This window comes from Plasmodium gallinaceum (genome assembly GCF_900005855.1).
Source record: "Plasmodium gallinaceum strain 8A genome assembly, contig: PGAL8A_v1_63, whole genome shotgun sequence".
NCBI classification, from domain to species: Eukaryota; Apicomplexa; class Aconoidasida; order Haemosporida; family Plasmodiidae; genus Plasmodium; species Plasmodium gallinaceum.
The window spans coordinates 518,327-533,288 of record NW_021628222.1 but is presented as its reverse complement, the minus strand read 5'-3'; the positions used below and the strand labels follow the sequence as shown (position 1 = coordinate 533,288).

At 19.1% G+C, this 14,962-nt stretch overlaps 1 protein-coding gene across 1 annotated transcript, besides 4 other annotated features; it reads right to left on the bottom strand.

Annotated features, from left to right (window-relative positions):
• Window positions 1–2,690: part of a repeat region that runs on past the window's edge.
• A 22-nt stretch (window positions 2,691–2,712) lies between these two features.
• Window positions 2,713–3,740: a repeat region.
• A 645-nt stretch (window positions 3,741–4,385) lies between these two features.
• Window positions 4,386–6,193: a repeat region.
• Window positions 6,194–7,123: 930 nt separating this feature from the next.
• Window positions 7,124–7,527: a repeat region.
• Window positions 7,528–8,658: 1,131 nt separating this feature from the next.
• Window positions 8,659–9,180, bottom strand: ETRAMP (early transcribed membrane protein; the record flags this gene model as incomplete). Its single annotated transcript, XM_028674743.1, has 1 exon — window positions 8,659–9,180. One exon carries the CDS (start codon window positions 9,178–9,180, stop codon window positions 8,659–8,661), a length of 522 nt encoding a protein of 173 aa, XP_028526344.1.
• Between the last annotated feature and the right edge of the window lie 5,782 nt (window positions 9,181–14,962).

The following is a 14,962-nucleotide window of genomic DNA, read 5'->3' as shown; positions in this document are numbered from 1 at the left end:
GGACATTCCAGAATGAGCTACTAAATTAGTTCCTTTCTTAACTAAGAAGCAAAAATACGAAGGAATGAGGAACTCTCAAAAGCATTTGATCTCATCAAAGAAAATATAGATGAAATAACTTATCTTTCATTCTCGGAGTTAGGAAAACCTTATACTATTTAAATTGATGCATCAGATTATGCTATAGGAGCTATAATTTCTCAAAATAATAATGATACAGACCATATTAAATTCATTTATTATACATCTAAAAAATTAAATCATGTAAAACCGAGATGTGATACTGTTGAAAAATAACTATTAACAATAGTAGTAACTGGTGAAAATTTTGATTATTATATCAAAGGATCAAAGATATTGATTAAAACATATTATAAAGGTATTATAGTAATAGATTCAACTAATATGGGGAAATTATATCGATAGACATTGAGACTATCTGAATTTAACTTAAAAATTTAACACATTGAAGCAGTACTAAATAATTTACCTGATTGGGTTTCTAGATCAATAGAAGATGAAATGGATCTTCTGAATTACATGACATCATATTGTAATCAACCTCAAGGATTATATGAAGATTAATATGTTATACCAGTTATAAAGAAATAATAAATGCAGTAAGAGATAATAAAAGTAACATACCAAAAGGTGTAATATGAAAAGATAATTTCCCAGTTCACTATAGAACACGAAAGTTATACATATAAAAAAAATATATAAGTCATTTAATGTATTGGTTTCATAGTAGTAAATTTGCAAGTCATTACGGAGTAAACAAAGCACTAAACAAAATACAAAAACACTTTTGGTGCCCTAATACTAGTAAATATATCGAAAAATACGTTACAAATTTTGTTTATCCAGTAATGCATAATAAGAAATTTAAGCTTAATAATAACCTGCTTTATCAAAACCTAATGTATTTGGTATGGCTTCATTGAATATAATAGGATCTAAAATATACAAAGATGCAAAGTACTTTATACAAGTTAAAATTGATCATTACTCATGTTTTATGGTAATGAATATAACTAATAGAACATCTAACGCTGTGTATGCAATTAACATTATAATGGAAACATTGATACCCATATTTGGATTCCCTCGAAGTATTTTAACATATCGTAGTTCAATTTATACGAGCTGAGAATTTCATGAATATATTACTAAAAAATTACACATAAAATTATATCATACCATAACATTTTAACTATAAGGAAATAGTATTAATTAAAGCTCTCATTAAAGTTTAGACTGTACAATTAAAACTTTATACAAAGAAAAAGACTTACCTTTTGAAGAAATAATAAATAATTCAGTGTTAATGTATAATAATAAACTCATTGAGAAATAAAAGAAACATTACATTTTGCTATTTTTCGAAGGATTGTATATGTCCAGGATTTGCAAAAATATTATCATAAGGAACTTCTGAAATAATAATCATTTATTTAAACAATCTATGGAAGAATACACTTGAAGATATTGATGAAAATAAAAGGAAACCTATAATTGAGAACAAAAATATTAATATCTAAGGTATTATTTCATATGAATTATCAGAATGCTAAAGAAATCAAATAAAGCATTATATTGATAATATACAATATAAATCATATTGTTCATTTCCTCATAATGTAATCAAAATTGAAAAATAAGTTCTAAAAGCGTTGCATGGGTATTATCTAGGTAAAGGAACACAAATTCTGTTAACAAAAATTAAATTGTTGAGTAACAAAATTAAGAAAATATATTAAATACAACTGAAGAATTTAATAAGAGTTACTAATAAAAATATAAGAAAGCTTAATGCTACAAATGCATTAAAGCACAAAAAATATTTCTATATTTATAAACGAAGTGGAGTAATGCTTTAAGAAATTATTATTAATAAAGATAATAAAATTGAAAAAATACAAAAAGGACTCGGCATAATAAAACAAGCCAAATAGTAAAAACTTTAAAAAATAACCATTACATTTCCCTGAATGGTGCAGTATAGTTTATAAAAGGAATTATTAATCTTTTTGAGGATAAAAATAACAGGCTATACGGAAAATATGTAGCTATCCATGTAAGCTCTAATTAAAAAAAAAAAATATATATTTAATTTTTTTTTTTTTTCTCTTAATAAATTAAATACGTAAAAAAATATATTCATTAATTTTGAAGGAGACATTTTTTGATGGATCGAAGAAAAAGATCTAACTGCCAAAAAAATAGCATTCGAAAAATATATGTAATTCATTAAAAAAAGAGTTTCTCTGTAGTTAATTTTTTTTTGATTTTAAAGAGGAAATTTTTATATACAAAATAAAAAAATTTTCACATTTGTGATATTTATATAATTTAATATGCATTTAATTAATTACTTATGTTTGTTAATTTAATAGTAATGTATTGAAGTTGCTTAACATAACTCATAATATTATAAGTAAAATATATTTAATTAAGAACCATTGTTCAATGAGGATGTAAATTTTTAATAAAAATAAGTATTTTTACTAAAGTAAATAAATGAATTTTGAAAACAAAGAATGTTCAAGTATATCACATAAATGAAGTCTATTTTTTTATAGTATTTAAAATTATATATAAATTCCTTAAATTATTTGAACCAGACTCCACATGGTCTTCATTAATATGTTCAATACTTTAGCAAAGTCACCTAATAGGTAGTTAATAAATAATTGGTATAGAAAAGAATCAATTAGTATATTCTATTACGAAGAATAATGACAATTAAATATATATAATGGAAGTTAAGAAGAATGAATAAAAAAGTCTAGATAATACTAATCAAGCACTAATTCAAAATTTTATTAACAAAACGTATTTATAGTTTCAAGAAGATAAGAATAAATTGAGAAAACCCTTTGAGTCGAATTCATAACTTTGAGAAAACAAAATAAATAGAGTATCAGATAAATGTATAATTTCGATTAAAGTTCAAGGAAAGCCTCCGAAATGTAATTTCAGACCATTGAATAAAGAGATATTGATTAAAGCTCATAATAAAACTGATGAATTCATAGAGATAAATATTATAAAAAGGTTGATAATGCAAATTGGATCTTATCTATGATATTTGTTCACACAAATAATGGAAAATCCAAAATCATTATAGATAATCGGCATCTAAATAAATATATATCGAGTAATTTATATATTTTGCCTCACATGAAACATATTTTCTAAACATTTTGTAGTACTAAATAGTTTCGAAAATACATCATAAAATTGGACTTTGTAACATAGAATTAATTGAAAATGGTTAACAATACATTGGATTCATGGTATCCAAACATGAAACATTTGTATTTAATATATTACAATTTGTTTTGAATACTAGTTCTACACAGTTCCAAAGAATAAAAGAAAATATTTTAATATTCTCAATTAGAGAAAACTACGTGATTGTGTATATTGATGACATCATCATTTTAACAAAACTATAGATGAACATTTTAGAATACTAGGAAAAGTACAGAAGTTACTTATTGGAAGCTATTTTAGAATAAATGTGGGCATATTTGAATTCTTTAAAACATCTTACACGTATTTAGGACAAATCGTATATAATAAAGCAATTATACCTTTGTTAGATAAGATAAAAATGATTATTGAAGTGAACGACCAATATTCAACAAACAAGGAAAATTATTTCTAGGAAGTGCTAATAGTTGTAGAATTTATATTAGAAAATTTTCAAAATGGGAATATAAATTGATTTCATTATTGATTTAATGATTGCCTATTCAGTGACTCCGTTAGAGTATATAACAAACATTTTAATAAAGAACATGTAGAATTTCTTCTACTAATATAATTAATTTAAGTACAATTTTAATACTATAAACCAATAAGATATTTTATATATAATCTACTTCATTGAGCATTTACTGTTTTTAAGAGGAACTTATTTATTTTAATAAAAACCATATATTTTTATTAAAAATTTAAATCCTCATCAGCTACTGATTTTAATTACATACATTTTATTTGAAATGTCATGAGCAGTACTAAACAATTCAAATTCGTTACTCTAAAATTATCAAAATACAAAATAAATTATATAGATACTACAAAACATGAAAATTTAATGATCGTTAATATAAAATTTTATTATAAAATTTTAAACAAAATATACTACAAGAAACTTTTTGGCCATTAAATATTCCATTTAATTTTTCGACAATTTAATCACTTTTAAAAAGAACAAATATATTTTTTTACTCATTTTAAATTCGCAAAAAGAAAACAGAAAAATTAACTCCTTTTATTTTTTTTTATCTAGAGCTTCCATAACTATTTACTTTTTATGCAGTTATTATTTTTTACTTTCAAAAAGATTAATAATACATTTTATTAACTAATTATGGACTAAAAGAAAAAATTCTGTTTGAAATGAAAAATATTCACAGGTTTTTGAACAAATAAAAAAAAAATGAAAGGAATAATTTATTTATTATTTCCTAATCCTAGATAACCTTAGGTTGTATATACAGAAGCATCATATTATTCTACAGGACCTGTATTAATTCATATGATAAAGATCAAATTATATATATTTAATATACATCAAGGAAGTTAAATGATGTCCATTTTAAATGAAATACAATAGAAAAAGTATAATTTTCAATAGTTATAGCTTGTGAAACTTTCAACTATTATATTCAAGAGTCTAAAGTATCGATTAAGAGTAATTGTAAATGTCTAATAGTAATAGATTTTATTAATACTAGGATATTATATAGATAAAAATAAGGGCCATTATAATTTAATCTAGAATTTGAGCATATTGAAAGAGTTCAAAATAGTCTAGGTAATTGGATAACTGATCTATATAAGATTAAAATTATTTTTTTAATTGAATGACTCTATTTTGTAATAAACTACTAAAAGAATATGAAAACTTTTTTGTTATTCCATCTTGTAATGAATATCTGATGCTCTGATAAAAGAAAATAATAGTATTCTAAGAGATTAAGAATGAAGAAATGAATTTTCCATTCATTATAAAACAAGAAGGTTATATATACCAGAAAAATATAGAATTCATTTAATGTAATGATTTCGTTGTGTTATATTTGATGGACTTTGTGCAGTCAATAAAACTTTAAAGAAAATATGATGGCATTTTTAATGTTTCAATATTATTCGTGATGTTCAAAAATATTTTCTCGAATTGTGTAGTTTATCAAGTAATTCGTAATAAAAAGTTTGAATATAAGATTAATCAAGAATTATTAAAACCTAGTTTATTATGTATGGTTTCTTTATGTATTGTTAGATCTAAGACTTGAAAAGAAGAAGAATGCCTCATTCAAATAGCAATAGATAATTATTCATGGTTAATTTCAAGTAGTTTTATTAAAAGATTACCCAAAGCTATTGATATAAATGCTATAATAAGCACTTGGATCCCTATATTTGGATGTCCTAGAAGTATTATTATGTATCGTGGTTCTATTCGTGTAAGATGAGAATTTCAAAATACGTTGCAAAAGGACTATATATGTAATAATACACTTCAACGGGCTTTAAAAGGAACACCATATTTATTATGTTCAAATGGATTGCATATATCCTTATTTTTCAAAATTGTTACCTGAAAATATCTGATAAATTAGAACAATTTACTTATATAATTTATAGAAATAAGTGTATGGAAATTTAAATAGATTGATAGATAAACCACTCGTAGCAATTAAAGATGTCAATGTTGGTAATATTATATCATATTAGTTATCAGATTGTAAACGGAAGCAATTGAAGCATTATAATGATAATAGTAAATACAAATCTCATTAGTCTCTACCACATAGGGTAACTAAAATTGAAGGTGGAAAATTAACAGCAGTATCTATATACTATAGAAATAAAGAAATTTAAATCTCACTTTCTAAAATAAAACTAGGGAGGTGTATGAGACTCAATTAAGAAATTTAATGCCAATCACTGATAAAAATAAAAAAAAATAAGAACTTTTATATGAATTGAAACATAAAGACTGTTCTCATATTTGTAGAAGTAACATTACAACACCATATGAATTAAATGACAATGGAGACATTAAAATAGATAAAGATATACATATAGGGCTTGAAATTGTCAAGCAAGTTAAAGAATAAAATAAAATAAAATGATATCATCATTTTTCTCACGATGATTGATTATGATTTACAAATAACATTATCTATTTGTTTTATATAATATTTAATTAATTAAAATAATTAAAAACATTTTATCTGGTACATGGTAATATGTGGAGAAAACGTTCACACATAAATATGAACACTAAAAAAATATATATTTGCATTAAAAAAAAAAAATGTATATATATACTTGCTCTAAAAGTAAGTACATTAAAAAAAATGTGTAGATATATTTTTATAATAATATTATTTTTGTGTAATTACAGTCATAAAACAAATTATAAATTTTTTTTTTTTTTTGATAATGATTTTTTTTTTTATTATTCTATAGTAAAAAAGTAACATCTTAGAAAAAAAAATTCTTTTTTTTTTAGAAGACAATAATGTAAAGAATTTTTTTTTATGAAAGATTAAAATTTAATGTAAAATATGATATAATGGGATATCATGAAATTGACAACAATAGTAATTAACTAATGCAATTAATATTTGATATTAATCAATAAAAGTGGATAATTTTCATAAAGTTTTAATTTAATATAAATCAAATATGTAGAGTTTTCTTCACATGCTCTCTATTAATTTTTTTGTTCAATACTAGCAAAGCCATTGAATGAATAATTAATAAATCAACAAAAAAAAAAAACAGATAATTTTTTTTTAAAAATATAAGATATATATATGTATAGTACTTTTTCTTTTGTTGTTTCTTCTTATAAAATAATAATTATTTTATTATTATTTTCTTTTTTTTTTTTGATGATTGTTATGTAAGTAAAATATAATCATGTGTGAGTTTTATAGATATTAATATAAAAAGGGGGGTAAATGATAAAATTTACATTAAGTAAAAAATCATTAAAAATTTAAAGTGAAAAAAAAACTTCAATATGAAATAAAATTTCTCTTAAATTATTCGGTATAATTTATATATAAATAATTATTATCTAAAATAAACGACCGGTTTATTAACTGCCTATTCATTGACTTTTCTAGAGTATTGAACAAACAAATTAATAAAAAACATGCATAAATTCTCCTATTAATTTAATTAATTCAAATTTATCTTTAATGATATAAGCAAGCAGGTTTTCTTTAAGTAGAATGCGCCACAAACCATTTATTTTTTTTAAGAGACATTTATTTACTTCTATAAAATTCTTATATTTATTAAAAATTGAAATCCTCATTAATTACTAATTTCTACTTAAGTACATTTCAATTATAATCCTATGAATATTGTTTAGTTCTAAACCAATACTTTTACGTTATCAAAAATAATTATTAAAATGCGAATTTAAATTATATAAATATTATAAACATTAAAATTTTACTATTGTAAGTATAAAATTTTCTTTTAAAACATATAACAAAATTTACTATCAAAGAAATGTCTTTATTAGCAATTATTTTTCAAATTATTCAAATAAATTAAAAAAAAAACATATTTTTTTAAAACTTGAAAAAAGAAAAGTAAAAAAATTAATGAAATTTTTCTTTTTTTTTAATTTGTCTAACACAACTGTATATTATTAATATAGCTATTAATTTTTATTCTCAAAAATGTTAATAATGCTTTTTACTGACCACTTGTATCTAACGAATTAAATAAGTATAAATTTCTTTGCACTCTATTTACTAACTTTATTGTTCTGAAATCTACAAAATCCTTTGATCAACCAAATAATAAAGCGGATACACAAAAAAAAAAACTTATTCAGATATTAACAATTTCATTAAAAATAATTATCATTTTTAATATTTAAGAACATTTTATTTAGTCTTATTAAAAAATATAAAGATAAAATATAATGAAAATATTAAAGGTATAATACTAAAATGTTAATTATTCATTTCATATTAGAATTTTTTCCAAATACTCTTTGTTATTTGTACATTAACTTTTTAATTTTTATTTAATAAAATGCAAAAAAAATACAATTTAATTACTTCCATTTTTATATATAATATATTATAAAAAGTAACATACATTAATACTATATAAACTTTTATACAAAAAATGAAATGTTTTTTTTTTTTTTTTGTTTTAAAATAAAAATTGTTTTCCTCAGTCATATATAATTATTTTTTAAAAAAAATATTAAAAAGGGATAAGAGGAATTTTATATATTCAGATAACAATTAACAAACATATGAAAAAAATTTTAGTTCTCTTTATTATTACTCATAAAATATATGTAAAAGGAAAAAACTATCTATCAAAATTTATTCAACATAAAACACTTATGAAAATATAATCTATAAATTTTACGAATAAGTTATTTTTTTACTGTGAATTTATATATTAAACTATTTATTTTTTATTTAGTTTTTCTTTACTTATTACAAAGTATTAATTAAAATCTATAATTATTATCTAAATCTATATGAAGTCAGTTTTCTCTTATAAAACTTTATATCTAGAAAAACTTTTAAAATTACTACTACTAAAATCATCATCATTACAGTTACTCTTTTCACTAAACATAATACATTTTTATGAATCATATGAATCATTATTTTTCAGTTTATGCCTTATTATATGTGAAATAAATGGAACATAATGGTACAGTTCTCTTTTTTGAAATCCAGAAAATTTTGTTTCACTTTTTTCAAGGTAAGTTTTCAAAGCATTTTTAATATCTTTATTTTTAATAACTTTTTCTAAATCTAGTCCATTTTCAAGAGCTATTTGTCCATTCTTACTTCCTTCGTCTACTATTTTATCAATAATTTCAGAAGCAGCATTTCCTAAATCGTCATTTTCCCATACAGATCTACGTTTATCTCTGGTAAAATAAATTCCCAATGCTATTCCTGTTACTGCAGCCAATGTTGTTGCTAAAGCTGCACAAGTATACATAATTTTTTTTTTTCTACTTTTCTCTATAGATTCAGTAATGCTTATAATATCATTATTATCTTCTACATTATCTTTTTTATTAAGGCAAAAACATGGTGCTAATAAATTGATAGCAACTAAAATATTAAATAAATGTAATATCATTGAAACCTTCATCTTAAATAAAGAATTAATAAGTATAAAATAAGGATTTATAGGATAACAAAATATATAAAAATTAATGTAATATACTCTCGTATTTTTAGTATAATAAAAAAAATTAATATATATTTTTGAATATTTAAATTGATTTTTAATTGTTTTATTTTTTTTTTATTTCAATTATATTATTTATTTTTTATTTTATTTAAATGGATTTAATTTTTTTTTTTCTTATTTTTTGCATGCAAATTTGTAGGAATAACATATTTTTTTTTAATAATGAATACATTATTAAATTAATGATTATTTAGTTTTTTGCATAAAAATTTTTTGGCCGTATTATTCTACTATAAATATAACAAAAGGTAAGTGTCAAAAATATGTAGCCACATGTATACTTAATAATTATATTGTAAATATAATTTTATTCCATATTTTTACTTAATCTATAGCAAATAAGTTTCTTTCTTTAAATTATGAAAATTTTTTTTCCTAAAACATAATAGTACAAACTAATTTTAATTCAAATTAAATTTTTAAAACAAGAAAACAATTTAAGCTTAATTAAAACAAATATGAAAAGTTCTTCAAAAATCCTAATAAAAAAAAAAGAAACCATATAAATTAAATACACTATATTCATATAATACAAAAATATATGAGAAGATATAAGATATATTCTTATCTAGTATGATATAATATAATAAATATTGTACTAATATAAGGTTGCTTGTAATTGTCATATTTTCAATAAATAATAAACCACTGAAATATATTTCTTCCAATTTCAAATATTTATAATATAATTCTCCTATGTAATTTATTTTGAATATTGTTGAATATTTATAAAAAAAATAATAACATATAATTTTTATTTTTTTACTTATATCAGAATATTATTTTTTTTATTTTTCCATTTAATAAAAATAATTATAGTATATTAGATAACAATTTTTTATGGAAATTTAACCAAATAATAAATTATATATAAAAAAACATAATATACAAAATGAATATTTAATCATATATTTCTCTTTTAGATTTACATAATTGTACAACTATTAATTTAATTTATACTCAGAAAATTATTTAATTTTTTCTAGGAATCTAAAACTAAAACTAATATTATTATTTCATATTGTTTTATAAGCACGTTAATAATATTTTGCAGTTCTACAAATATACATATGTTTATTTGTTTCCATTAGTCCTTAAAATATGAAAATTATTGTCTAAATTATAAAATTAAGAGAAAATTTTTCTTAAATTTAAAATTTAATTTAATTTTTTATTATTAATCTTATTTTTTTCCTTATGAATGCTAATTTTATATTTTTATTAAAAGAAAAATAATTTTATTATTTCTTTTATGAAGAATTTTTTAACAAAAATATAGAGTTATATCCAGTAAAGCGATATATTTAAAATTGTGAAAAGCTGTCCGTCACCTTTTGTTTAAAATATATAGATATTAATGAATATCATGAAGCATGAAAAAATATATTTTTATTATACTATCATAAAAAATAATAATATCCTTTAGGCTACTTAAATAGTAATAGAAAAAACCAAATATATAAAATGAAAAAAATTATATTAATTCTTTAGAATATTTATTCTAATACCTGAAAAATGCAAATAATGAAAAGATAATAATAAATCATCATATTCTCTTTTTTTATTTTATCTCTTATATATACTTCTTATTGAATTTTTCTTAAAATCTACTTTTAGTCATGCATAGTTTCTCTCACGTTTATAATTAATATACATGTAAAATTTAATTAAAAATATAAAAAAAAAAAAAACCACTACAATTTGTTTTAATCCACAATAATTGTTAAGATATTAAAATGTTAAAAAAATTATTACTCAATATATTCAACAAAAAACAAGAATTAGTGTAGGATAAATTAAATCATATATTATTCGATTAAATCTGTTTTTAATTTTTTTCTTTAGATAAGATACTTCTAACGCATTTTTATATTAAAATTAAAAAAAAAAGTTTTATTATAAATCATACATCATAAACACATTTAATAATACATACTAATTTATAAGAAAATTTATAAATCATCAAATTGAAGAATGTAGTAAAATATAATATGCATGTTTTCTATTATTTAAAAAAATTACAAGTAAAATTATATTTTGAAAATAAAATCATAGCTTTTTAACAATTCTTTATCATTTTACATTTTTAATTTTTTATCTATATAAATACAAAAAAAATCTTATGTTTTTTTTTTTATTTAATTGCATAACATAAAACATTATAAATGTAAAAAATTAAAGAGATATAAATAATTGGCTTCAAATATGTTATGTGAATTAGTACTCAAATAATTATAAATTAAAAACACAGATAATAATAATATAAGAGTATAAATTAAAAAGGAAAAATTCTATATATTATTTGTAGTTGTATGTTTTAATTATTTCAACCAGGTAAAGTATTTATAATGAGCTCATTTAGTTACAAGTTCTACAATTTTTAATAAATTCAGAAGTAACATTAAATTATATCTAAAATGCGAAAATATACTCTTTTATATAATTCATTAAAATGTTTTATGATAAATTTATATAAATGAAATATTTAGTTAATAAAAATGTTATAATTTAATATTTATTTTTTTTTTTTTTACAAATTACAAAATAAAATAATATATTTATAAACTAATTAATTTTATATTGCTGGACATCACAAAAAAATATTGGATAGCAAAAAATATAAAAATAATATTTATATTTTTGTTTAGTTGAGAACTAATTTTCTAGCATATTAGTTATTGATTATATTTATTATCAATATGTTGATTAATAAAAAAATTTATTATCATTTAATGTATGAGTAAGTAAAATAATATAAAAAGTTAACCTTTCATTCATTGTATATAATATAAAAACTTAAATAATCTAGCTCAAAATATGTCATATAGTTATATATATAAAATAAATATAAAAAAAAAAGAATATCTTATTTTTTAAAGAATTTTATTATTTTTTATTTTTTTTACTGATTTATTAGTATATTGATCAATACATGAACTTTGTTTTTTTCAATACATGGTTAATACTACTATATTCTTGAAATTAACGATTATTTTTTATAAAATATAACTTATATTTAAGTAGAATAGTAGTTTCTTTGATGAATTATATATAATCAATGGTTTTTATATGGAAATTTTATATTTTGTGTAAATTATAAGATAATTCTATTATATTTATTGGTTTATGTAAAATAAAATACAAATTATGATTTATAAAAATATTGATATAAGTTTTAAAGAAGGAATTACAGATGTTATATAGATTGAACTATTTCTTTAAAGATATGTATATTAATTTAAAAAAAAAAAAAAATTGCATTTTACTTCTATTATGTTATATTTATATATATTATCATTAGTATTATAATTAAAAATTTTAAATTTATGAAGATTTTATAATGACAATACTATTACATATATTGCTCCTTATAATTTAATATGTAATTTTATTATTTTAATACTACTTAATTAAAATTATAATTCTTATTAATTTAATAATTATAAATATTATAAATTATATAATTTTTGTACAATTAATAAGCATTTATTTACATATAATAACTCTCAAATATAACAGTTACAATTTTTGTAAATTTATCATCTATTCATTGTTTTCTTTTCCAGTTAATTTACTGACTTCTCAAGGATCTTCGTATTTCATTGAACAATTTAAGAAATAGAATGTAACATTATATTTTATATTTTTATCTTTTACAAAATTACTTATTTTAGCAAAATTTTCAGTAAAGAGTATTATTAACCTTTATTATTTTTCAATAAGATTAAATATAAGTGTTTAGTTTGCAATCAAGATATTTGATAGTTGTTTATAATAAATAGAATACATTAAAAAACATAATGTTTATATGTTATGCATCACAAAAATGAGAACAAACAAAAAAAAAAAATCATTAACTTTTACAATTTTATTTTTTCAATAGTAGGTTATTTTTTTTTTATGAGGAGTTAAATTAATAAGCGCAAGATTAAATTTTTACATTAGAATATATTTTATAAAAATAAATAAAATTTTTTATTTAGCATTACGAATTAATCCCCATAAATTTAGTGTGTTTCTAATAAATTAATATTATATAAATATATTTTATTTGTGAGCATTGTAAATTTTATAAAGAAACAAGTTATTTAATTCATATTATATAATATAAAATATAATTTATATATATTATTATTAATGAGGAACTTTGCAATAAATAAAATTCATAGAGAACAATCTACATTTTTATTATTAATTAAACTGTTCAATATAGTACAAAATCATATGAGCACACAAATAGTAATTCAACAATATATAATCTTATATAATTATATTATATAGCATTAAATAAGAACCTTATTTTATATGGTATTTATAATATTTTAATTAAAATTATATTAAGTCAATATTTATAATATTCATAATATTTTTAACACCTAAACTAATTTACAAGATTCTAGTATTATTTGATTTATTAATTTGTTAAATTAATTTGATAGTGTATATGAAAGTTAAATTAATTAAGATAAAGTAGAAGAATCTCTAATTATTTTATTTACTATAAAACCACTTTTTGTAAATAAATGTGTGTCATTTATATATAAGATAAAATATTTTATTTTAAGTATTATTTTTAACCATATTTTTCTATTGATTTAGAAAAAGTATTATCAGTTATAAAAAACTAAGTCATTCATATTATGGTATATAAACATTTATTATTAACCTATTTTAAATAATACTTAAATAAAATGAGTAAAGATATTTTTATTTATGCATGTTAAAATGCGGGAAAATGTGCACAAATAAATGTGTACACAAAAAAAAAAAAAAAAAAAAAATTACTCTCACTAAAGGTAAATACACTAAAAAAAATGTAAATATATTTTGTTATATCTTTTTTTTATTGTATACTAACAATTATATAAAAAAAAAAATGTTTTTTTTTTATTATGACACAGTCCTAAAAAAGTTATAAATTTTTTTTAAGATAATGATTTTTTTTATTATAATTATTTTTTTTTTTGAGGACTATGATATTGAGAATTTTTTTTTTATGAAAGATTAAAAACGTGAGGTATAAGGTGATGTATGTGGGATTTTATGTAAATTAACAATAGAAATTAAGTGATATAATTAATATTTAATACTAATTAATGAAGATGAATTTTTTCATTATGATTTTAATTTAATAAAAATGAAATAAATAGAATTTTTTATACATATTCTTTATTAATTTGTTTGTTCAATACTAGCAAAATCATTGAATAGGCAATTAATGAATCAGATGGATATAATTTTATGTGGATTGTTATGAATCCTTCTAAATATCATGAGTACATAATTCATTAATTAATTTTTATTATGTAATAAATTCAGAATATATATATATTAATAATACATTCTGTTAACCACCAAAAATTTAACAATTAAAATGGTGTAAAAATGCATTGCTTTTAATAGAAATATTTTATTTCGATATTTCATGAGACATTACGATATATTTTTATTATTATAAATTTTTTCCTACATAATTTTTAATCTTTAGAAGACTAATTATCATTCATTTCCCAAAAAATAAAAACGATTATTTTTTTATTTTTAAGTTAAAGAATAAATAATGCATAAAATAAAATTTAAAATAATCCAAAACAAAAGAAAAAAAGATTCAAGCAAAAAATGATAATCCAGAAAAAAAAAAATATATATATATTTTTTAATAATAAATTTTATCATAATA